Source organism: Onychostruthus taczanowskii, unplaced genomic scaffold (genome assembly GCF_017590055.1).
Source record: "Onychostruthus taczanowskii isolate IOZ18803 unplaced genomic scaffold, ASM1759005v1 scaffold100, whole genome shotgun sequence".
Taxonomy (NCBI): Eukaryota; Metazoa; Chordata; class Aves; order Passeriformes; family Passeridae; genus Onychostruthus; species Onychostruthus taczanowskii.
Genome location: NW_024496527.1, coordinates 561464 through 583414, shown reverse-complemented (window position 1 = coordinate 583414; position 21951 = coordinate 561464). Strand labels below are relative to the sequence as shown.

General features: G+C 51.2%; 1 protein-coding gene across 2 annotated transcripts in view; it reads right to left on the bottom strand.

The window, feature by feature from the left end:
* Positions 1–21951, bottom strand: part of TRIM9 (tripartite motif containing 9) — a 63038-nt gene that overhangs the window by 16636 nt on the left and 24451 nt on the right. For both annotated transcript variants that reach the window (XM_041409971.1, XM_041409980.1), the window contains exons 2-5: positions 14035–14130; positions 13061–13183; positions 3253–3363; positions 2055–2208 (exon numbers count right to left, since the gene is read on the bottom strand). In XM_041409971.1, coding sequence (XP_041265905.1) covers positions 2055–2208; positions 3253–3363; positions 13061–13183; positions 14035–14130 — 484 coding nt within the window. The remainder of the gene's footprint in view (positions 1–2054; positions 2209–3252; positions 3364–13060; positions 13184–14034; positions 14131–21951) is intronic.

The following is a 21951-nucleotide window of genomic DNA, read 5'->3' as shown; positions in this document are numbered from 1 at the left end:
ACCTCCTGGGCTGGATCCTCCAGGCTGGCACTGGGTGTTTGAGGGCTGCCTTGGGGTTGCTCACTGCTCTTTATCGAGGCCTCAGGTGTTGCCCTCCCTCCCCTGGTGCTGTGACACAGATTTGGAATGCAAACCCAACCTTCTGCAAGTCTACAAAACCAACAACTGACTTCCACAGCCAGGGTGAGCCGGGAGGAGGGATTTGATAAGAGGAGGGTGGGCGGCTGAACCAGCAGCAGATTTGCTCTTATTAATTAAAAATAACCCTCTGGGCTAAACTGCAGGAAGGGAGGGCAGGAACACAGGAATGTGAAACAGCAATCCAGCCCTCCCCGGGTCTGCTATCCAAAAATATTCCTGACATTTCAGATGAACAGCCTGGCTAAGGAAGAGCGAGCACGGGCAGCTCCTCACTGCCAGCAGCACCCTCAGCTAGGGATGCTCCCTGTGGTGACACAGAAGAGTGTGGCCAACATCCTTCCTGTCCCTGGCCACTGGGACACCCTGGTGAGTGCAGACAGCTCCTGGGCCAGGAATTCCAGCCGTGGTGGGGATGAAGAGCAGTGCCAGACCTGCAGCTGGTGGCTGTTCCTCCGGGCAGCTGAAGGTGCAGCCCAGGTTCAGGGTCCTCCTGTCCTGAGCCTCCCTGTGTCACAGCCCCTCTGCATCTCTGTCAGCTTCCCTGGGCTTGCCAAACCCCAAATTCCTCATGGGCGGCAGCAGCCCTTGCTGGGACAGCAGAAGGAGCACAGAGGGAAGGGGGAACAGCAAGGAAATAGAGAAAATAGAACTAGAATGGAATGGAGCGAAGTGGAATGGAATGGAATGGCGTGGAATGGAATGGAATGGAAAGCCTAAATGATGATCTAAACCAACAGGGAGGTGAGGAGAGGGAGGGCAGAGCCCAGGCCAGGTGACCTGGCTCTGTTTGCAGTGACATCTGCTCTGTGCCAGATGCTGCTCAGCACTGAGCGAGCACGGGGATGTGAGGAGAGGTTTGGGAAAAGCCTTGTGCTGCTCTCAAAAGAGAGGTCCCAGCCTGCAGAGCACTTTTCAATGCACTAACAGCTTTGTCAGAGCACTTTTTAATGCACTGGTAAATTTTTTTATGCAGTAGGAGTGCTTTTCCAGGCAAAGCCAAACCCCTGGCACCCTGCCCTGGCACACAGATGCCCAGGGATCCAAGGCAGGGAGGCAGATGGTTGGCCCAGGGATGCAAAATGCAGGAATGGGTATAACTCTGGGTCTGGGGTGCCCAGTCTTTCTGGGAGGTTGTTGGATTATGCCTTTTTCTGACCCAGAGATGGAGTAACTGACAGGTATTTTAAAACTTTTATTCAATTTTCAGTCCCATGTGAAGGGTGAAACAATATAGATGTTATAATTCACACCATCACAATCAGAAGCCAACTATTTCCTAATCACAATACATTTTAAGTGTTTCTTTAAGGCTGTAAATGGCTTAAAGAAACACTTAAAAACACTGTAAAATCTTTAAGGCTGTAAATGCCTTAAAGCCAATCATCTAAAATTACCCCTCGTGGGTCCTACTACAATGCATCTTTCATCATTCTATTTCTCCACAGTTTTTAGTTTTATTGCAAAGCCATCCTTTGAAACTTGTTTTCAGTTCTATTTTTCTCTTAATAATTTGTTTGTCTTACTCTACAGCATTTCAAAGTCAGCACTTCTTATCTCAAAGTTTCCATACAGAAGCACTCTGCATCAGCCTTCTGTTGAGCTTTGAGAATTCTCTACAAATTAATTTCTCACAGGAGGTGAGAAACTCTCCTTTTCTGGCCTTCCCCTGGGATGAGCTGCCTGGCAGCTCCAGCAGGAGCAGAGCTGAGCTTTGGGAAGTGTCCTGGACTGCCAAACAAACTATTCTATTTGCCATCTGTATGGCAGTTCTCTTCTGTTAATTGGGCAGTTTTTCTTTATCTCTTCCACACCCACTCCTCCCTCTGGGGGCCATTTCAGGGGAGGCTCCTCCTTTCCTTAGCAGACACCTGGCTTTCCAAACCAAGAGAGGGAGGCACTGGAAAGATCCTTACCTTTCATCTGCACGAAGTCCAGCTGGTGGATGGACTGCAGCAGAGGGGCATTGTCCAGGTTCAGGTCGAAGTCCGTGGTCATGCGGGGCGTGAGCGTCCCCTTCCCCCACTGATCCTCGGTCATGTGCACCCTCCTGATGAGAGCATCTGAGATCTGCAGGGCAGGAGCAGCCTCAGCTGCTGTGGCAATGTCCCATGCCTTGTCCCCAGCCTGCTCTCCCTGTCCCTCTGCCTGCCAGGCTGAAGGCTGGGATGTCACACGTGGTTTCCAGCATCGCTCCTCCCTGCAGGCTGGGCTGGAGGAGGGAACCCTGGAGAGCTGGGTGCTGTTTAATGGCAGGGTTTAGTGCCAAAGTGCTGGAAAACCCCAGCTTCACAGAGATGGGCCAACTGGGAGGTGTTTTACAAGATTTTATTCCATTACCAGTCTTGTAGAAGGGTGAGACACAAGAGATGTAAAACTCAGTGCCATTGTATCAGAAGCCAACCTATTACCTTATAAATGTTTTAAAGCCTATTAGCTTTTGCCACACAATGCTGCTAATACTTCACTCCAGTACTTCACCTAATTATTTTTCCCCACTATGCATCTTTAAGTTCTAATTCTCCAAAATATCTGGTCTTTTTGCAAGGCTGTAGTTTGAAACTTCAGTCTCTCTCTCAGCAATGTCATCTCCATTCCATGGCCTTCCTAAGTCAGCACACCTTATCTCAGAGAGATCTTTGCATACACGTGTGTGAGCTTTCAGTCAGGCTTGGAGAATCCTTTACAATTCCATTTGTCACACGAAAGGGAGCCCAGGAATGCCTGGTCTGTTGGTGTCTCAGTGGAGAGCCACGAGCACAGTGTGATCCCTGCTCCAGAGATGCACCCTCCTCTCCCTGCTGCATCCCTCTCCTCCAGAAATATCCCTGCTCCAGAGATGCACCCTCCTCTCCCTGCTGCATCCCTCTCCTCCAGAAATATCCCTGCTCCAGAGCTGCACCCTCCTCTCCCTGCTGCATCCCTCTCCTCCAGAAATGTCCCTGCTCCAGAGATGCACCCTCCTGTCCTTGCTGCATCCCTCTCCTCCAGAAATGTCCCTGCCCTGACCCTGCTGTGAACATGGAGGTGACCAGAGGCAGATCCTTGATTTTATGGGGCCGTCCCCCCTGGAGCAGCCCCAGCCCTGCTGCATCCCCCAGGCCCCAGACTGACCTGCAGGAAGCCGCTGGGGTCGTTCTCCTTGATGACCTCCAGGCAATATTCCATCAGCCCCGTGGTCTGGCGCAGCTTCACCGTGCAGTGCGAGATCTGGTCCCGCACCACCTGCAGGGGACAAGGACAGCAGGGTCACACGGAGAGGCAGGAATGCCCAAGACTCACACACTGAGCTCCAGACCTTTCAGAAGCCGGGGAACTCTCGGGTTTCAGTGGTTGTGATGACCCCTGAGGTGTCAGAAAGTTTCTTTTCTCCCAGCCCCGTGACCGAAGAAGAAGTCGAGATTTGTCGGTTCTGCTTTTCAAGGGTGTTTATTTTTCCTTATCCATTCCATTCTTTCTCTGACCTGCTGAGATCTGTCCTGCAGGTCTGGCTGTGGCACACTGCCTGCCCTTGGGCTGCTGTTAACTTTTTTATACCAAGAACTACGTGTCCTTTATTTACAATAATTTTCCAATTCCTGTCACCCACGTTAGACAGTCTGTCTCCACTCTGAGCCAACCCAGAAGTGTCACCATCCCAGCAGAAGGTGGAGGACAAGCAGAAGGAGAAGGACAGGACACGCCCAGATTCCTCCATCTTGCCTCTTGAACCCCCATTCTAAAACCCCAAAATTCTACTTTTTCACCCTGTGACAAATTCACTATCATTCTACTCAAACTCTTGTGGCCTGTAAATCCTCACACAAAGTTGGTAATTGTTTCCATGGGTTAAAATCAAAGGCACAGGTGTTTTTGACTCCGTGCTGAGGTCTCTGAGCCCCTTGCCAGGGACTCAAATCACTCAGGGCATCCAGAGGAATGTCCTGGGTCCTGACAGGGAACAACAATGCAGAATCCCAGCAAGTTTTTAAGGTTCCTTCCAACCCAAATGAATCTTGTTCTACCCCCTGGCACGGCAGGGACACCTTGCACATCCCAGGCTGCTCCAAGCCCTGTCCAGCCTGGCCTTGGACACTTCCAGGGATGGGGAATCCACAATCTCTCTGGACAACCTGTTCTAACAAGCTTTGTTCAGCCCAAAATCATTAACAAACACAATTACCCAAAGCAGGAGCTCCATGCCCTGCCTTTAATGAAGCTTCCAAATGGCAGCTCCTGAGCTCCATGCCAAGCAAATGCCAACTTCCATGGATCCACAGCTGCCCTTGGCATGAGGATGAGGAGTGACCCTGGCAGCTGCTCTTTGCCAGAGGAATGGGCACCACCTCTCCCAGCCCCATCCCTGAGGATCTGCTGGAGATGCTCAGCAGCTGCAGAATTCCCTCGTTGTCTCCTCAGGTTGGGGATGAGCTCTGAGGGAGGGAAGCTCCAGGGAGAGGAGATAAATAAATAAATAAATCAATCCAAGCTCAGCCTGGGGCTGCCCAGCTCCTCATTAAGGCACCTCCTGCACTCACAGCTCCTTCCCCAAGGGATCACATTCCAGCATCCCAGCAGAGCAGCACCAGAGTGAGGTTTGCAGGTGCCTGAGGGCTCTGCCGACCTTCCCTGAAGCACAGCAAGGAGGAGAGGGTCCAGGCTGGATGCCACAAGGATTTATTGATTTATTTGAAGCTGGCTGCTCTTTCACACTGAATCCTGCAGGTCCAGGATTTCACTGGCAGAGCAGCTCAGGAAGAGAGATTTTTTCTCTTGGCCAAACGTGGTCAAACACTCATAGAAGATTTTTTATTTTCTACTGCTGGAAGAGCTTTAAAAAGCTGTGTACAGCTCTCCAGTGGCACTGAACAAAGCTGTGCAGCTCCGTGGAGTGTCACAGCCAGGATGAGCTGCGAGGATGAGCTTGGCAGCTGCAGCCAGATGGAGAAAGCTGCAATAAACAGGGATGAACATTCCTGGGAGCTCAGTGCCTGCTGCTCCAGGGGCTCAGCAGGGCTGGGATGCCCACTCTGAGCTGGAGAGCACCTCCTGCCAGCACTCCTGTCACAGGGATGGGCAGGGGAATGGAAGCACAGTGAAGGAACCTGGGTTTCCAGCAGGGGTGACTCCTGCAGGGCCATCACGTGCTGGTTAATTAAAATTTAATCACCTCCACTTAATCACCTGGCAGGAAAAAAAGAATTACCAGCCTTGCAGTTTAGAAGCACAGATTCCTACAGGTTGGAAAAGTTCTCTAAGACCACCCAGGCCAACTGTCCCCCAGCACTGCCAAAGCCAGCACTGGGAATTGCTGAGAATTTCAGACTTTCTGTGCTGACAGACTCTGACCCCCAACAGAACACTGCATTGACCTGAGGCTGCAGAAAAAGCTCCCAAAGTTAAATGATTGAACTAGGATTATGAGTGTGTAGTTTAAATAGAAGTGTGTAATATCACACAGTAAAAAACTTAGAGCTTAAGTATATATAGACTTATATATACTTATACTTAGAGTATGTATATATATATATATATATATATATATATATAAAACAAGATAGAAGTTTTAAAGCATAAGCTAATCCTTCTTCTTCACCTTCTGCTTCATAAGTTTAGGTAACGTTGTGTAATTAAATAAAAAAGTCCACATTGAGAGACACAAGAAGTTAGTTATTGAGTTAAAAGTAAAAATAATTTAAACTAAAGAGTTTATCGTTAAAAGGCCTCGTAGAGGGAGAGATATGACTCAATTTTTAATTTGTTAAAGTACTGTAGAACTCAGGGTTTGTGAGACTGTAACATAGGTAAGAACTAATAAACATCTGAGTCCAAACAAGAAATACCATCTCACACTTTTAATCTTAACAAAAACAAAAAAAGAAACAAAGAATCCACACTGACCCATGTCCCCAGGTCCACATGGATTTAAAACCCCTCCAGGCACGGAGACCCCTGGGCAGCCTGTGCCAGGGCTGGACAAACCTTTCCATGAAGAAATTTTCCCCAATACCCAACCCAAACCTTCCCCTGGTGCATCCTGAGGCTGCTCCTTTCATCCTGTTTCCTGGGGGATTTGGGACAACACCACTGCTTGGGTGAAAAGCCACTAAAGAACCTCCAGAACAGCCCCAGATTTTTAGGGAGCAGCCATTCCTTGGTGCTTTCAGCAATCCCAGCCTGGTGCTTGCAGGCTGTGGAGAGGGAGGGTTGCAGGGTGGACAGGGCAGCACAGGGAGCTCCCACACTGCTCCTCTGGACCTGGACATTGTCCAGAGGCTTGTGGAGATGCTGGATGGCTCTGAGATGGAGCTGGACTTGCACATGCTGGCTTTGGCCTCAAACACTGCTGCTGTCAGAGTGGGGAGTGCAGGAATGTGCTCCCTGCTGAGGGAGTGACAAAATTATCCTTAAAAAGGAAAAAAGCCCAGAAGTTTCTCTCCTCAATTAGGTGAAAAGACACCTCATAGGATCTTGGGGACTTCACCTCAAACTTAGGGATAGCCAATGGGACAGAAGCCAAAAAGTCCTGCCAAAGCAATTCACTAGAAAAAGAAGAGAACAAAGGAAATAATTGCTTTTGTGAGGTGCTTTACCAGGAGCAAGAGCTTCTTGCCCCAGCTTGGATTTCTCTGTAAAGAGCTTTGTTACTTTGCCTTTTATTAATACTTTTCTGTCTCCAACACTGCCACAGAAGCCATCCTGCTGATTTTATGCCATCTGAGGTGGCTGAGCTGTCCCAGGTGTGATGTAGATCTCCAAGAGCTTTGAGACCTGGCTGGAGGAGACCCCTGCATCAGGGGAGTTCATTCAGTGCCAGTTCCTGACTCCTGAGTGCACTGAACAGCTCTGCTGGGGCGAATCACACAATTCCAGGATGGCTGGGGTTGGAAGGGATCTTTAAAAGCCATCCAGTGCCACCCCCTGCCACGGCAGGGACACCTTCCACCACCCCAGGCTGCTCCAAGTCCTGTCCAGCTTGGCCTTCCAGGGATCCAGGGGCAGCCACAGCTGCTCTGGGAATTCTATTCCAGGGCTCCCCACCCTCCCAGTTGTCATAGTCATATTTTCTGAAAAATCCCTTTGCCCAGGATTTTTCTCCTGGGAAGCTGAGAAGCCTCAGAGAAAAAGGAAAACAATATTATCTGATTTGCTTCTCCTGTGCTGTGCTGCTTTGGAATGTGTTTGGACATTGTTTATCCAACAGGTGATTGTTTCATTGGTTTCATGTGAGTTGTTTTGACTCATCCCAATCAGTGCCAAGCTGTGTCAGGGCTCTGGAGAGAGTCACAAGTTTTCATTATTATCTTTTTAGCCTTCTGTAAGTATCCTTTCTGTATTCTTTAGTATAGTTTAGTTTAGAATTCTTTAATATAATATAGGTCATAAAATAATAAATTAGCCTTCTGAGAACATAAAGTCAGATTCATCATTCCTTCCTTTGTCCAGGCACCCCACAAATACAATACCCAGCCAGGAATTCCCAATTCCCAATGTCCCATCCATCCCTGCCCTCTGGCAGTGGGAACCATTCCCTGTGTCCTGTCCCTCCATGCCTTGTCCCCAGTCCCTCTCCAGCTCTCCTGCAGCCCCTCCAGGCCCTGCCAGGATAAAGCAGAGCCAACAGCTGGTCCTGGAGATCCCACTCCCACACTGACCCTCCTGAAAGAGGGCAAGCCCCTGGATTTCCTTTTTCAGTCCTCCAGGACAGGCTCCAGAAGGAGCAAAGCAGCTTTTTGGCTTTGTGTGACCCCTCCTGCTCAGAGGGAGGGCTCAGGACGTGTCTGCTCCTGGAAGGGCTTTTGCCTGTCTGGATTTTGGGTCTCCCAGCTGCAGACCATGGGATAAAACCAACCTGTGGGGTGCAAGGCTGCTGCTAGAGATCATCCTGGCTGCACCAACCAAGGCAGAGACAGGTTTTGCATTCCCTGCCTGCTGGGAAGGGGATCCCACGTGGAACGCCTGGAAAAGCCACGTCGGCCCCTCTGTGGGGAAATGCACGTGCCACTGGGAAGGCAGCAAAGATGGGATTGCTAAAACAATCTTCTTATCTTCTTTGCAGCTTAAATCTCTGTCTGCTTTGCCCAGGATAATGAATTTGTGAAGATCTCCCTGCTGGAGCTGGTGCTTTCCAAGGATTTCCAGCAGAATTGCCATCTGCTGCCTCCAGCCAGGCTCCAGCTCCAGGAAACAGCATTTGCTGGGTGAAAAGATAATAAAATCTTTCTTCTTTTTCTATTAAGGTGGTCAAAGACCAGGAAAAAACCAGGCTCCTGCAGCAGAGACACTCCAAACTCCCAGGGCAGCCTTTTCCAGGTGAATCCAAAGCTGCAGCTCTGTCCCAGCCCTTCTCTAAGTCTGATCCCTTCAGGGACCCAGCATCACCCATGTGGAGATCCAGGGCATAAAACAGCATTTTAATTTCACCATCTCTACAGCACAAAAGCCAAAAGTAGAAATCCACGTTGCCTTCACCAGCACCAAAGTGCTTTTAAGGCAAAAAATAAAGGATCTTTGGTTGGGATCTAGTGGGGCTTCATTGGTTTTAAAGGAGAAATGGGATGCACACAGGGCAGAAAGATTCCATCAGTCACTTTGATCAGTAAAATTAAAAGCCTTAGAAATAAGACATGAACATCTCTCACACATTTGAAGGCCTGGTCTAAACCCAGTGGGGTCAGCAAAGCCAAAATATTTTCCATGTGGCATTAAGCCACTTGAATCCTGTGATTCTTAAGCCACAGAATCCTGGGATTCTCATGCAGGAAGGATTTCTACTCCCTGAGACCCCAGAAATGCAGAGTTTGCTGATGGAGAGAGCTGGAAGGGAAATCTTGAGGTTCCTCAAGCTTTGGACTCGTGCCAGAGACTGTGCTGGGCTCAGGCTGCCAGGAAGGACTCCCAGGAAAACCTGGCACATCCACATGGGTTTTGAACACATCCAGGGTGGTGATCCCACTGCTGGCCTGGCCAACCCTTTCCATGAAGAAATGTTCCCTCATGTCCAATCTAAATCCCCCCTGAGGCAGCTTGAGGCAAGAGACTGACCCCAGCCTGGCTCTCCATGGCTCACATTTTGAGGGGATTTAGGAAGCTCTCTACATTTTTTACCAAATACCATTTCCCCCTGCTCTTTAAGTGCTAAATAAGGCAACAGCCAGAATCTGGCTGCTAATTCCAGCCTATAAAAAGGGGTTTTTGTGCGCTCACAACATTTCACCACGACCTTAAAATAGGATAGTTCTTTCAAGAGCTTTTCTTCCCTGAGATGACATTAACTATAATTTACATTTTAATTTTAATACAGCTCCTAGAAGGCAATAACATCTCCACTCAGCTCTACTTAAGTGTCCTCCTCCTTTTTTAAGTGCTTGGGTGGGTAACAGATTTCAAGGCACTCAACCTTCCCAGTGCCTGGGATGAGTCCTGCTGGGAATGTCACATGGAGGACACAGGTGGAATGTCACATGGACCCTCCTCAGCCTGGGCCACCTGCAGGGCCACGGGGGTGGAAGGTGGTGCCCTGTGCTCCACCACGGAGCTGCACACCCAGATGGAGAAATCCCAGATGGAAAAATCCCCGGGACAGACCCTGGCAAGGTTCGGAGTGTGCAGAATCCCACAGCCAGAGCTTTTTCCAGATGGGTGTTTCCACGGTGACAATCCTGACTGAAGGCCTGAAGAAGGAGCAGCATTTCACCTCTGGAGAGCCAGTGCCATGGACAGAAAGCCTTGGGGAGTGTTTTCTGTCATCTGCTCTCCTGGGAACGTGGCAAATGCTGTCTGCCCGAACAGCAGCCTGGAGAAATCATGGAGCAAAGGCATCCCCATGGCCTGAAGGCTGGAAAAAGACTGGAATAGTCCACAATGCTGCTGAGAGCTCCAGGAGGAGCACCCAGAGCTCAGCCTGTGTGTGTGGTGGGCTGAGGAGGGATTTCTTCCTGGGACAATGCTCCAGGGAAGCCTCTGCGTGCCCTGCACAACCTGCCCGTGCTGGAGGACATCATCCCTCAGGAAAGACCCCACTGCTCCTCTGAAAACCAGCCCCAGCAGTGGGAAGGACACACAGGGAGGTCTGTCCTGCAGGAGGAGCTGCCCTGGCCCCCGTGCTCCTCCAGGTGTTGGTTTTCAAAGCCCAGCTCCTCAGCCTTGAGCCCAGCCACAGCGGGAGGCTGCAGAAGGGCAGGGAGGTGTCCCTCCAAGCTGGTGTCCTCACAAGCCTCTCCCTGCTCTGCAGCAATTAGTGCTGGCCCAGAGTCAGGCCTGGATGTGTGCCTGCCCCCATGGAATGTGTGTCAGGGCAAAGCAGGGCGCTCCCAAAGCCAAACCGACCCCAAATCCAGGCGCCAGCCACACAGGGATGGGAACCGGGGCTGGGAACGTGTCCTGAGAGGTGCCTGTGGCCCTGTGCCAGGGCTTGGCTCTGTCCCCCTGTGCCTCTCCTCCTCCCTGCATCCCACGGTGCCAGGATGGCCAAAATCCCACTGGGCAGGAGCAGCAGCCCAGGGAGGCTCCAGGACAGGAGCCAGGACTGCGGCTCCGTGCTGGCTGCTGGAGCCACCAGCTGGGACCTGAAAGGGCTCCCTGGCACTGCCAGGGCTCACTGGACACTCATCTCCGAGGGGGAAATGCTCCAGGATGGGGCAGTGACAAGTGGACACCCAGGAGAGGCCTCCTGTGGGAAAGGGTGAAGGTCCCAGCAGTGCCAAAGTGTCCTGTGCTGCTGTGAGCACGGGCCAGGACAAACCCCTGAGCCCTGCAGGGCTCACCCTGGCCCCAGCGGTGCCAAAGTGTCCTGTGCTGCTGTGAGCACGGGCCAGGACAAACCCCTGAGCCCTGCAGGGCTCACCCTGGCCCCAGCGGTGCCAAAGTGTCCTGTGCTGCTGTGAGCACGGGCCAGGACAAACCCCTGAGCCCTGCAGGGCTCACCCTGGCCCCAGCGGTGCCAAAGTGTCCTGTGCTGCTGTGAGCACGGGCCAGGACAAACCCCTGAGCCCTGCAGGGCTCACCCTGGCCCCAGCTCCACTAAAGCACAGGCCAGGAGTGACCTCCTGCTTCTCTGCAGATGGAAATGGGCCAGGGCCATCTCAGAGTGAGTGTAGACCACTGCAGCTTCAGCCACTCCAGGGGGAAGTTCAGATGAGCCATGAGGAAGGAATTGCTGGCTGTGAGGGTGGGCAGGCCCTGGCACAGGGTGCCCTGGATCCCTGGCAGTGCCCAAGGCCAGGATGGACAGGGCTTGGAGCTCCCTAGGACAGTGGAAGGTGTCCCTGCCCATGGCAGGGATGGCACTGGGTGGGATTTAAGTTCCCTTCCAACCCAAACCATTCCATGATTCTGATTCCACCTGGATGAGGCTCAGGTGCCACATCTGCCAGGGCACCAGAGAGCCCTTCCTGCCCTTCCCACAGCACGTGGAGCTGAGGAGCTTCAGGGAGGGAGGCTCCAGGGCTAATTTAAGAGTCCAGTCACAAACCCAGGGGCTGTTTCTTGTTTTAAGGACCAGGCCTGGCCAATGACAAAGCCCAGCTGATAACGAGAGTGGATGGGGGTGGGATGGAGGCCATGGACAGAAGCAAACAGTGGGATGCAGATCCATGGATGGGAGCAAGCAGTGGGATGCAGATCCATGGACAGAACAGAACAAGCAGTGGGATGGAGATCTGTGGACAGGACAGAACAAGCAGTGGGATGCAGATCCATGGATAGGAACAAGCAGTGGGATGCAGATCCATGGATAGGACAGAACAAGCAGTGGGATGCAGATCCATGGACAGAACAAGCAGTGGGATGGAGATCCATGGACAGAACAAGCAGTGGGATGGAGATCCATGGACAGAACAAGCAGTGGGATGCAGATCCATGGATAGGAACAAGCAGTGGGATGCAGATCCTTTCCTCCAGCCAAAGGCCTCTGTGGGTTGTGCTGAGCAGGGAAATTGCTTTGTGCTGCCCGGCTTTGTGAGAGTTTAATTAACCATGCCCTGGAGGGGATGAGGGAAAGGGAGCCCACCAGGCCCTGGGGTCCCCTCGGTGCTGTGGCTGTTTGGGGCTGTGCTTTGCTGCTGGCAATGAGCACTGAGGGTGGGCTCTGTCCCACAGAGCTGCCATTGTCCCTCTCCCGTGGAAATGCCCTCGTGCTGCCCATGGTCTGCATGCAGAGAGGACTGGTGGCCTTCACCCTGGTTTTAGGCAGGTCCAGGAATCCCTCTGGCAGCCTCCTGGGTGGCCCAAAGCAAGGTCAAGAGGCACAGAAGGCAGAACATTGAAATGACCTCGGAAGAGGAATCCTAAATGTGGGTGTGACATCCCTCAGCTGGACTCCATCACTGATGGCCAGGGTGCAACCCCCTTGTCCAACAATTCTGGGCATGGCTGCACCTGCTCCACTGCTCCCAGGTGAGATCTGTCCTTTGCTTCCCTTCTCAGCCCACATCAGCTGGAAAGACCAGGTGTGGTGACAGTGGGAATGACACAAACCAGGAGCCTGTTCCCACAGCTCCCACTGAGCTGCATCTCTGCTCCCCAGCACCACAAATCTCAGTGCCACCACCACCCCGAGGCCATGAAAGCAGAGAAATCAGCAAATCCTGCTCCTGGTGACAACTCATGACACCAAATGGCTCAGGACTTCAGCAGAAGTTACAGGCAGATCCTGCAGGATCACTCCAGCAGCTTGGGAGCAACATGTGACAGGAACAAAGTAATTTTCCATGCAGTACACAGGGTTCTGCTGACTTAAGGGCTAGAAATGAGCTCAACAATTCAGTGGGAACCACCTGGAGGAAGCAGCACTTTGTCAGGGACATGCTGTGAGTGGGTTGGGCATCTGCAGCAAGACGGAATTCACATGGAAAAGGAGTGACCTCCCCAAAAAACAGCACCCCAGTCCTCATCCCCAGCCAGTGCCAACCCTGCAGGAAGCTCTCTGACCAGCCAGGCTCACCTTCAGCTTGTGCTCATGCTCCTTGTTGACCCGGGACAGCAGCTGGGCTTTCCTTCTGTTGAGGGCGTCGATGAGGGCGTCACACTGGGCCACCAGGCAGGCCTCGAACTCCACGCTGTTCTCCTGTGGGGCACAGAGGGAGTCAAACCCAGGGAAATGTCCCCAGGACAGCTGGAAAACTGGATTTTCCATTTTAATGGTGCCACAGGGGTCATTTTTGCGTTTTTCTGCCCCCCACGAATCCACAGCATCAGATGTGGGATTCGTACGGCCTGGGGTGGTGGAAAATGTGGAGGTGGTGATGCCTTGGGAAGGCTGCCCCAGAGCAGAGGCTGGATGGAGTCACAGAATAAATTATTCCAAGGATCTCCTCCATGGATCCACCTTGGGCAGCACAAGAGCCCAGCCAGGGCTGCCCCCAAGATGAACCCAAATGGTCCCAAAATGCACGAGCGCTCCCGGGGTCTCTCCCTGGGATCAGCTCTGCTCCATGTGCACATTGCAGTTCAGTGTCCAATTCCAGCTCAGCCCCTGCACTCCCATCCTGCTTGTTTTTCTCTCTGCAGCCCACGGGGTTTGTGCTCCTGGGCTGAGATTTGGATCATTTGTCCTTGGTGCCCAGCTGGAGCAGGAATTGTTTTGTCTCCCTGCTCTGTGCACAGAGCTCACCATGCCCTGATGTGGAGCCCAGAACCACACACTAAAGCAGCTCAGAATGTGAAAATAGAAAAGCTCAAACCTGAGGCATCAGTGGCAGGTGAGGAACAGGTTTGGATCCACCCATGGCAGAGATGGGAAGGGCTCAGGACTCTGCTGTTCCATCCATGAGCAGCAGTTCTGGGGAGGGTTCAGCGGGGCAATATGGAAAATGAGGTTCCTTTGGGAGAGCACCCACCCAACCAAGCTTGGGAAGAGGGAGAGGGGATGGCTCATCCTGGTGGGAAGGGCAGTTTCTCAGCCTGCAGACTCAGTACCTGGATTTGCTGCACCATGTTGCGGAGCTGGACCAGGAATTCCTTTGCCTCCTTGGCTCTGTCTGACAATCCATTCAGGGCCTGGGAGAGCTGGCTCTGCAGGGGAAGCAAAGAGCAAGGTCATTTCCATGTCCAGGACTCATCCATCCCTCAACACAACTGACTCCACAGAGGTCCCTCCCAAGCACTCTCAGTCATGGAACTAACAGGCAGAAACAGAGCTTGTGACAATCAGGAAAATCCATGGAAACAACAGAAAAACAAAAGCAACAACTTCAGCTATCTGCACAGACCTTGCCCTGCTAACAGGCAAGCTGTGGAAATGTGGGCAGATTCTCCCACCACACCCAGATCAGAGCTCCTGGAATGTAGCTGATGGACTGGACACCCACAAGATGTCAGATTTAATTTGATCTGAAATGGGCCCATCTAATGGTTTTCAACAAAGAGACAGGATTGTGTGGGATTTGGGCTCAGAACCAGCATCCCACCAAGGTGTGCCTGAGTGCAAGGAGAGGAAAAGGAGGGTTAACCATCATTCCCTGGCTTTGGGAAGCAGATATTCAGTGTGCACCTCCTCCACAGGCTTCCCTGGGTGATCAGGGACAAGCCACATCCACCCTGGCTCTCACTTGCTCCCTCCCCTGGATCTGTGTCCTTCAGGGAATCACCAAAAATTCTGCAGGGTCTGACCCATGTCTGCTGGGAACACAGGTCAGGCCACCCCAGTCAGACTGAAAATCACCCAAAGCCTCCTGGAAGTGAAGGCTGGGGGAAATGGATTAATAGAAAATTCTTAAAGCTTGACAGAAAGTTTATATAGTGTGTAGCTGTATGTAAACTTTGAGATAAGAAATGCTGATTTAGAAATGTTATGGAATAGGACAGAGATTGTTGAGAGAGAAATTGAACCTGAAAAAATTTTTAAAGGATGGCTTTGCTAAAAAAGACAAGATATTTTGGAGAAATAGAACTGTGGAAGATGTATTGTAGTAAAACTCACAAGGGGTAATTTTAGATGATTGGCTTTAAGGCATTTACAGCATGGTGTGACAAAAGCTGAGAGGCCAAGAAACACTTATAATGTATTGTAATTAGGAAATAGTTGGCTTCTGATTGTGATGGTGTGAATTATAACATCTGTATTGTCTCACCCTTCTCATGAGATTGAAAATGGAATAAAAGTTTTTAAAATACCCTCAGTTACCCCATCTCCAGGTCAGAAAAAACCATAATCCAACAGAAGGTCAAGGTCTTCCTGCAAAATACTGACTGCTCCTTCTCCCTTTGGAGTGGGAACACTCCCACAGCCCTGGCCCTGAGCAGCAGAACGTGGTAATAACAATCATTATGTTCATCAAATGCCTTTTCTTTTTCATTTCCACGGCTCTTTCTGAACACTCACTCGGGAATCTTCCCAACCTCCCCCTTCTGCCATCACAGCAGTGTGTGGATTGTCTCAAGAGCTGGCCAAATCACCCTCAGCAATTTTCCTCTGCGAGAGATTTTGCCTCTTTTGTGGGCTGCAAATTGGCTGCAAACGCCCCGTGGGTTTTGGGGGTGATCTTTCTTTGAGGCAGACGCAGAAAGGTGTTGGGAAGGTGGTTGATTTGTCCCCACATCTCCAAAAATCGACTGTGCCCATCCTTCCAGGGATCAGGATGTGGGCACTGGGCTGGCACCCCTTCCCAGCAGTGCTGTGCCCCCCTGGATGCCAGTGTGGGAGATGGGAGAAGGGAAGAGATTTCAGCTCTTTCTGGGCTGAAATCAAGAGTAAAACTCAGCACTGCTACCGAGGAGAGCCGTGGCAACCCTTTAATGGCCCAGAAATAATGGCCCAGAAAATGACCTCGCTGCTGCTTCCCCGGGAGACTTTAATCTCACCCGAGTGCTTCCTGCATCTCCTTTGTAATTTATCCTTAGGATATGGAGCTAATCAGGGAATGCATCTCTAATAAAAATGGGATTGCTAAATCAGCTCTGCAGGTCCCCCCATCCCTCCTCCCTCCCCCAGGCAAGGTCAGAGCCCCGCAGGGACAGCCCAGCCCTGCCTCTTCCAAAGCCTCCATCACCTTCCTCAGCCCTCCTGGGTTTGGGAGGATGCCCCAAGCCCAGCAAGGTGTTTTGCTGAGAGCAGGGTTGCTGCAGAGCCCAGGTCCCTGATAACACAGGCAATTAATGGAAAAAATCAGCAGGGGTTGGCTGTGTTTACAAGCTCCTCATTAAAACTGCAGCATGTTGGGTTGGTTTTTTTTTCTCCCTTTAATGTCTTTAAAAGGCTTTTTTTTTTTTTTCCCCATTAACACGAATTGCATAAAGGGTATCTTTAGATCAACATAAATCTTTGAGGGTTTTCTGACGGGAAAGCTTTTTAAAAGTGGGCTTAAAAATTACTAAGAGCTCTGTGGTGCCTCTGTGTGTGTTGTCCATGGAGGTTCCTTCACCCCAGGCACCCCCAGCCTTGCAGCACAATGGCTCCAAGCTTGGGGCCCCCACAAAAAGATGGTCCATCAGCTCAGAGCATCCCTGCCTGTGGGCTCCCTGTCTCAGCTCAGCCCTTCCCTCTGCTCCAGACATTCCTGATGCCTCCAGTGCAAGTGAGGGAAGAGCATTACCTAGTCTGAAAAGTGTAATTTTTCCAGAATTTTAAGGCCAGTTCCTAAACACGGGTGGGCACAGGTTGCTCACTGGACACAGGAGCTCCAAGGTTTGGCATTTCACCAGCAGGAGCTTCATTCCCATCTCCAGATGGGTCACCCTCAGGAAGGCATTCCCCCTTGTCCTGTCACTTCATCCCTTGTCCCAAGTCCCTCTCCAGCTCTCCTGGAGCTCCTTTAGGCATTGGAGTCCTCCACAAGAGGAATATTGTGTGATATATTCAAATAACTGTGAACATTTCTGACACGCTGCAACGACCTGGAATGCTGCACTTTGCATCTCCACGTGACAACAAAATCGTTGTGGCTTTTTGGGGTCGGGAACCCTCTCTGGGGACACCATCCATGGGATCACCCACTGGGCAGCTGCCATGTGCTGGAGCGGAGCCGAGCCCAGCCCTCAACCAGCACAGGCAGGGAAATTAATGAGTGTGAAATGAAGAAAAATCCCATTTACCGGTGCCTTAAAATCAAGGGGATTTATCCTTTGTGGAAAGCTGCCCTCTTTTTTCAATGCTCTCAGTCCAAGGCAGTAAGAAGAGACCTCTGTGATTCACATTAGCATTAATGGGAGCGAAGCATTTAAATCTCTCTGTCCCCAGAGCACTTAGGAGAGAATCTGTCCTCTCTTTGTGCTCACTAATAGCTCCATAACCCTCCTCCTTCCCAGGCACGGCTGACAAAGGGATTTCTGTCACTCTCTGATTCTCCCTTGTCCCAGCACAGGGATGGGAGCAGCCGGTGCAGAAGGCTGAGTGTGGCATTCACATCCTCTGAAAAAAAATCCCTTCGCCCAGGGTTTTTCTCCTGGGAAGCTGAGAGGCCTCAGAGAAAAGGAAAACAATTCTTATCTCATTTGCTTCTCCTGTGTGGAATGTGGTTGGAGATTGTTTACCCACAGGTGATTGTTTCAGTGGGTTCTGCTGAGCTGTTTTCACTCATTGGCCAACCAGTGCCAAGCTGTGTCAGACTCTGGAGAGAGTCATGAGTTTTTATTATTATATTTTTAGCATTCTCTTAGTATCCTTTCTGCATTCTTTAGTTTAGTATAGTATTATTTAATACAATATAGTATCATAAAATAATAGATTAGCCTTCTGAGAACATGGAGTCAGATTGATCACTCCTGCCTTTGTTGGGGCATTCCTTGCAAATACAACAGCTGAGGGCTCAGGAGAGCTGAGCAGGCTCCAAGAAACAGAGAAAAGCATCATCTGAACTCTGCATCAGCAGAAGTGCCCTGGTTTTCCTCCTCCACAGCCCAGCTGCCAGCGATGGAGCTCATGCACGCTGACTTGGAGGTGAGGAGGGAGCTGGGTTGATTTTGGAGGCACTGGGTGCTGGAGGGGTGGGACAGCTCCATCTGGACAAGCCTCACTTCACTGGTGTTGGACACCAGCAGGGGTGAGGAACTCTGCCATTTCAAACCCAGCTTGTTGGCAGGCTCTGGCACGGGGCAGGATCATAAAATGACAGATTTGTTGAAGTTGGAAAAGCCCTCTGAGATGATGGAGTCCAACTGTTTCCCAGCAAGGCCAAGGCCACCACTGACCATGTCCCCAGGTGCCACATCCATGTGGCTTTTAAATCCCTCCAGGGATGGGGACTCCAGCACTGCCTTGGGAAGCTTTTTCTAGTGTCTAACCACCCTTGCCACGAAGAAATTTTCTGAAATATCCAACCTGACCCTGCCCTGGAGCAGCCTGAGATGGTTTCCCCTTGTCCTGTCCCTGTTCCCTGGGAGCAGAGCCCCGGCTGTCCCCTCCTGGCAGGAGCTGTGCAGAGCCACAAGGGCCCCCTGAGCCTCCTGTGCTCCAGGCTCAGCCCCTTCCCAGCTCCCTCAGCCTCTCCTGGGGCTCCAGACCCTTCCCAGCTCTGTTCCCTTCCCTGGACACGCTCCAGCCCCTCAGTGTCCATCCAGCCAAGTCACCTCCCAGCCAGTTCCTGCACTGGAGCATCCCTCTGGAAGCACAAGAGGAGAGGAACACCATGGCAGAGCTGTTCTGCTCCTGCCCTCCAGAGGCTCAGGAGCTGTCACAGATGCTGGAGCTGAACTCATGTGAGTCTTGCTTTTAATTAAGGCACAGGACCTGCAGCCTTTGAATCCTGAGGCCAGCCCCCTGTACGTGATGGCTGCCTAATTAAAATGGGATGTTTAATTAAAACTTGCATTTAGTCAGGAAGTTGATGAAGCTAAACTGCTGCTAATTGGCTTTTGGCTCCAGTGCCTGACTTTTGGAGTCAAGGCTGCCTCTGGAAAGAAACCAGGAGCTGCAGCCTGGGCTGATCCTGCCCCTAGAGACTTGAGGGGTCAGACAGTGCCACGTCCTGGGATCCTGCAGGGGCCTGGCCTTGGGCACTGCCAGGGATCCAGGAGCAGCCACAGCTGCTCTGGAATTCCATCCCAGCTCCTCCCAGCCAGGAATTCCCAATTCCCAATCTCCCATCCATCTCTGGCAGTGCAGCCATTCCCTGTGTCCTGTCCCTCCATGCCTTGTCCCCAGCCCCTCTCCAGCCCAAGGCCAGGCTGGATGGGGCTTGCAGCAGCCTGGACTAGGTGGAAGTGGGATGGAGTGAGATGGTCCTGAACATCCCTTCCAACCCAAACCACTCCTTGACGCTGTGATTCTGCAATCTCAGCTGCGAATATCTGTAACTGAGCCAAAGCAGGTGACAGGAACAGGGTCTGAACTGTCCCTCTGCCAAACTCCACCACTCTGCTGCTGAGCTTCTGACACGGCTCCAGCTCAGGCTTCCCTGGGTTTCCACAAGAAGATGTGATCCCAGTGTGGCAGTCACATTTTCTGAAAAATCCCTTTGCCCAGGATCTTTCTCCTGGGAAGGTGACAAGCCTCAGAGAAAAAGGAAAACAATTCTTATCTCATTTGCTTCTCCTGTGTTTTGCTGCTTTGGAAAGTGGTTGGACATTGTTTATCCAACAGTGGATTGTTTCAGTGGTTTGTGTGAATTGTTTTGACTCAATGGCCAATCAGTGCCAAGCTGTGTCAAGTCACAAGTTTTCATTACTATCTTTTAGCCTTCTGTAAGTATCCTTTCTGCATTCTTTAGTATAGTTTAGTTTAGTATTCTTTAATATAATATAGATCATAAAATAATAAATTAGCCTTCTAAGAACATGGAGTCAGATGCATCATTCCTTCCTGCCACGGGGCACCCCACAAATACAATATCCCAGCCTGCCAGAAAGCTGCAAATCAAGCAAAAAACCAAGGATCAAATCAAGGAAGAGCCTAGACTTGTCACCAGAAGGACACACACAGACAGGCAGGTTTGTGAGCACAGCTCCTGGGTGCAAACTGTAGGAGAAAAAGGAATTTTTAGGAATGGATCCCACTCCCCTGCTGCATTCCACAGGGGCCTTGGTTCTCCTCCTTCACTGCAGATACCCCAAGGAATCTGGGGTGTGCAGGAGGGACATGAAATGTAAATCCTCAGGTGGAACAGCCCCTGGGAGAGCAGCTCCATAAGACCTTGGAAGAGGCTTCCAAACTTAGCTGCTAGAAGTGAGAATGTGGATTTATAGTTTAAGGTTAAGAAGAAGAAAGTTCAGAGTTTTAAAGATGTAAAAATAAAAGTAGTTCCAGAGGTGAACAAGGAGTTTAGGATGCAACACTGTGGGTTTGTGTGCCATAACATGAGTGGCTAAGAAAGCTCACACTGTAGCATTGCTCCATAAGATGAAATATTAAAATATAAAAAAAAATAGCCTTGTTGGCAGTGTTTCATTGGTCAATAAATCCTTAAAAGGGGTCTTGTGACCTTCTGAGCCACGCAGTGAAGACGTGAGCCCAACTCACCCTTCCTGCCTATGTAGAAAGAAAAAAAAATTGTAAAAATTTATTAAAAATAAATGGAATTCTTTCCAGAATCCCTCAGCCCTTAGGGTGCCCTGAGCTCCCTGTGGGGTGGTGCTGGCAGTGGGCAGGCAGAGCTGAAGCCCCAGCCCCATGGGCTGTCACTGGGGGGCACAGATGGCCCTGGCCTGGCTTTGCTCAGGGCAGTGTTCCCCCAGCAGGCACAACTGACTCAAAAGCTCCAGCCTGCAAATAAAACAAGGATAGATTCTTTTCAAGGATGACCTTACTGAAGCCCTTTCCCTGCCTCCCATGTGGGGTCCCCTGGCCCTGGGCAGGTCCTGGGAGCTCTGCCTGCTCCCAGGCCATGGTGGATTCAGTGTTTTATTTAGCCTGGTGACAGTGACAATCCTGCAGCAGTGGCACTGTGTGTCATCCATCTGTACTTGCCTAGGCCCAGCTGAGCCCCTCACCCCACACCCTGACCAGCCCCCAGGTTTTGGGGATCATCCCTGAAAGGAGACTTTTAATCTTTTGAAAATTATTTGGTCGCCAAGCCCTGCACTGGAATCTCCTGGAGACTGAGGGTAAAAACCAGCAATTCCTCTCTTGGCATGGATTCTGAGGCACATAATAGTTATGTCAGAGCTGTGAAAGAACAAGTCTGGGCTGCAGACCTCCTGCCAGGAGCCATGTGGATGAGGGCCTGGCTGGAATGCCTGGGATGCTCAGGGACAGGTCACACGCTGCTGAAATGGGACAGCAAAGTGTTTCACTCCTGCTGTGAATCCTTGTGCTCACTTGAACCTGCCATTCCCTGGCTCCCAGGCCAGGCCAGCTGGTGCCCTGCAGCCTGCAGTGATTCCTCAGCAGGACTTGGGAGAAAGAAGCCCCAAACTGCAGCATCCCTGCTCTCTGATCCCGTTTCTTTGAGGGGCAAACCAGGCATGCAAAACTCTCAGGTGGGGTTGGTCTCCTTCTGCAGGCAGCACTGACAGAGCCAGAGGACACAGCTCAGGCTGTGGTTGAGATATTGGTTGATGGGATAGATTGAGATAATAGGTGGGATTTTAGGGAAAGATTTTTTACAGAAAGGGTGATAAAGTTCTGGAATGGCTGCCCGGGGAGGTGGTGCAGTCACCATCCCTGGTGTGTTTAACAAAGCCTGGATGTGGCACTGGGGGCCAGGGCTGGATTGAGCTCTTGGGGCTGGGCTGGACTCCATGATCCTGAAGGTCTCTCCCAACCCGGTGATCCTGTGAATTCCCCAGCAGAAGACACAAAGCCAAGTGGCCAGTGAGATACCAGCCTTCCAAACCCATGGAGACAGCAGGTGAAGTTACCAGATTCCATCAGAGCTGCAGTGACCTTCCACACCTCAAGCACTGCAGTGGGATCAGCCTTGGTTTAGCTCATCGCCCTGGAAAAGGGCTGCTCCAGGAGCA